General features: G+C 74.7%; 1 protein-coding gene across 1 annotated transcript in view; it reads left to right on the top strand.

Moving 5' to 3' along the window:
- The window catches only part of AHDC1 (AT-hook DNA binding motif containing 1), a 7907-nt gene that overhangs the window by 733 nt on the left and 4100 nt on the right, over nucleotides 1-3074 (top strand). Inside the window, exons 2-3 of the mRNA XM_026076397.1 lie at nucleotides 1354-1394; nucleotides 1730-3033. Coding sequence (XP_025932182.1) covers nucleotides 1807-3033 — 1227 coding nt within the window. The 5' untranslated portion in view covers nucleotides 1354-1394; nucleotides 1730-1806. The remainder of the gene's footprint in view (nucleotides 1-1353; nucleotides 1395-1729; nucleotides 3034-3074) is intronic.

Genomic DNA, 3074 nt, shown 5'->3' with positions numbered 1-3074 from the left:
GGCGCGGGGGGCGGCCGGTCCCGGGGCTGGGAACGGCACCCGGCGGTGCCCGGCGAGTCCTGCCAAAGAGCTGAGGTCACTTCCTCCAAAAACGGCGACTTTCCATGAGCCGCGGCCGCGCTGGGAGGGCTGGGAGACGGGGCGGCCTCTGCCCCGATTCGGGGGYGTCCGTCCCCCCTCCCCCGGCAGCCGCCCCCAGCTCCGGCGCAGCCCCCGTCCCGCATGCACGGGGGGGGACGCGGGGGTCCCCGGCTCCGTGCCCGCCTTGCCAGCGTGGGAAAACCCCCTCTAGGCACCGGCGTTCCCGCGACGGGGGTGGCCCCGGGAGCACCCCGCTGTGTCCTGCCCCCCCGGGAGGGAGTGGCGGGGGGGCAGGAGGGGCCGGGGACCCCCCCAGCCCCACGCGCAGCCCTCTTGCTCCGGCTGGCGCCCAGCCCCAGGGCCCGGGCGCGGGAAGGCAGCCGGGAAGGCAGGAGCGAAACGGTGTCCCGCGGAGGGACGCGGCCCCTCTCCGTGCCCGGGGGCACGCGGAGCCTCCTGGCTCCCATCTGTCCCGCGAACAAAGAACTTTCTTTCCCTCCTTTCTCCGTCCTCCTCCCGTCCCCGCTGCCGTGCCGGGGACACCGTAACCGATCCGTCCCCGCCGTCCCGCCAGGTGTTTTCGGCGGGGGCCGGTGCAGAGGGGCCCCCGAGCTCCCCCCACCCCCACCCCCCCGCCGCCGGGGAAGGGCCGGGCAGGCGGCGAGCGGGGCGCGAGGCCGGGCGGGCGGCGTGGGCCAGGCCGCGGTGGCCCGCGGTGGCCCGCGATGGCACGGGACAGTCCGGCACCGTCCGGTGTGGCGCAGGCGGGCGGGCTGCGCGGCTCGCAGGGGACACCTAGTGGCAAGGCGACCGCAGAGCCCCCCGGCCGCGGCGGGCAGTCCGGCGCCGGACACCCCACCGGAGGGCACGCGGGACCCGGCGCGGGGGGCGGCCGCGGGGAGGGGGGCGCGGAGCGGGGCCGAGCTCGCGGAGCTGGGACCGCGTTTCGGGCGTGCGACACCCCGCTGCCTGCCGCGTCTGCCCTTTGAGGGCTGACCCAAACAGCCCTCGTCACCCAAGGGAAGGGCAAACTTGTCCCCCTCTGTCCCCAGGTCGGAGGCAGCCGCCGTGTGAGTGCAGGCAGCTCCCCCGGCTTGCAGCCCCGACGCCGGGGTGATGGGCAGAGGCGGCCCCCGCTTGGCCGCACGAGCTGGGAGCGCCCCGGGGAGGCACAGGGGGAAGCGAGGCGGGACGTCCCGACGGKGGGGGYGCAGCGGGYGGGCGCCCCGGCACCCGGCTCGGCGCTAACCCTCTGCACCGCTTCCTTTGCAGAGAGCTCAAGTGCAATAGCAGGAGCAGCAGCAAAGCCGAGGGTAAGTCGCAGGCCGCCCGGGCGCCGGGCGAGCCGGGGCCTGGCGCAGGCGGTCCCGCTGCCGGGTGGGCGTCCGGCTCACCCGGAGCAGGGCCAGACCCTGCCGCAGGGGCGAGGATGGGGCTGTGGATGGCAGGGACGTGTTGCAGCCGTGCCAGCCAGGTCCCCGCTGGCGACGGGAGGCAAACGGGGGACGAGCGGAGAGAGACGGGCAAACCCGAGACCCCCCCTCTGCAGGGGTGTCGGGGACAGAGCTGGGCGCGAAGGCTGTCGGCAGGACGTGCCGGTCCCCAGCRCTGCCCTCGTCCCCTCACTGTCCCTCTCTGCCCCATTCAGGTCCCTGTGTCACCTTTCCCGACCCCCATGTCAGCAACTGCTCGGCCAAGCGGCACGCGGGGGAGGAGGAGTTCAGGATGCGCGTGAAGCCCCCGGGCCCAGTGGTAACGACCAGCGTTGTCCGAGGCTCGCCCGACTACGTCCGAGAGCCCAAGTACTACCCGCCGGGGCACCCGGCGCAGCGGCCCGCAGCCTGCCCGGCGGAGAAGGCCCTATCCTGCAGCGTGCTGAGCTTCCCTGAGGGCTCGTGCCCCGCACTCGGCCGGGAGCACCAGGCGGGCTCGCTGCTGCACGGCGACCCGGCCGACCGGTGCCAGAGCTTGCACGGCGGCACCAAGGGCGAGGACTTGCTGGGCTGCGCCGGCGAGCCCCGGATCGTGGGGGGCAGCGCGGACGAGAGCGCCGCCCGCGACCGGGCGCCCAAGACCTTCCCCAACGCGACGCTGGCCTCGGGCCGCTGCAACGTCGACAGCATCGTCGCCCTGCTGAGGAGCAAGTGCGGCAACGGGCACATCAACCTCCACCCCGTGGTGCAGCTCATCGACATCATGAAGGACCTCAACCGCCTCTCCGAGGACCTGAAGAGCAGCGGGGTCCACCTGGACTGCGGCACCCTGCGCGGCGGCGGCGGCCACGAGGAGAGCCGCCTCCTGCCCGCCGACCGCGACCTCCAGTACAGCTTCTTCTCCTCGCCCTCCTTGGCCAACAGCATCCGCAGCCCCGAGGAGCGGGGCGTGCTCTGCAAGACGGAGCCGCCGCGGCACGCGCGGCCCCGCGACGGCGAGGCCGAGGGCGGCGGGGCAAGCGCCCAGCGGCCGCCGGGCCACGGCGGCGGCATGGTGGGCTCCAAAGCGCCCGCAGAGGAAGCCGGGTGCTCCCAGCCGGATGCCGGCGATTACTCGGACCTGGCCGAGGCGGACATCCTCAAYGAACTGGCCTCCTTGGCTTGCCCCGGGACGCAGCTGCTGGAGTCGCAGGCCATGGAGGCGCAGCCCCAGTTGCTGCCGGCCCAAGAGCTGGATTCCCAGTCCCGGCTGCTGGATTCCCAGTCGCTCGAGTCCCAGCCCCAGCTGCTCGATTCGCAGAGCCTGGAGCCGCTGCCGGAGTCGCTGGAGCTGCAAAACCTGGAGCCGCTGGGGCTCCAGTCGCTGGAGCCGCTCTCCGAATCGCTGGAGCTGCAGTCGCTGGAGCCGCTCTCCGAATCGCTGGAGCTGCAGGCGCTGGAGCCGCTGGCGGAGCCGCTGGGGCTGCAGGCGCTGGAGCCGCTGCCCGGCGCCCTGGAGCCGCCGCTGCTGGACTCGCAGGCGCAGCTGCTGGCCCCCGAGCCCGCGCTGCTGCAGCCGCC

The sequence above is a fragment of the Apteryx rowi genome, unplaced genomic scaffold (assembly GCF_003343035.1).
Source record: "Apteryx rowi isolate R43461 unplaced genomic scaffold, aptRow1 scaffold_43, whole genome shotgun sequence".
NCBI classification, from domain to species: domain Eukaryota; kingdom Metazoa; phylum Chordata; class Aves; order Apterygiformes; family Apterygidae; genus Apteryx; species Apteryx rowi.
This window is presented reverse-complemented; position numbering and strand designations above follow the sequence as displayed.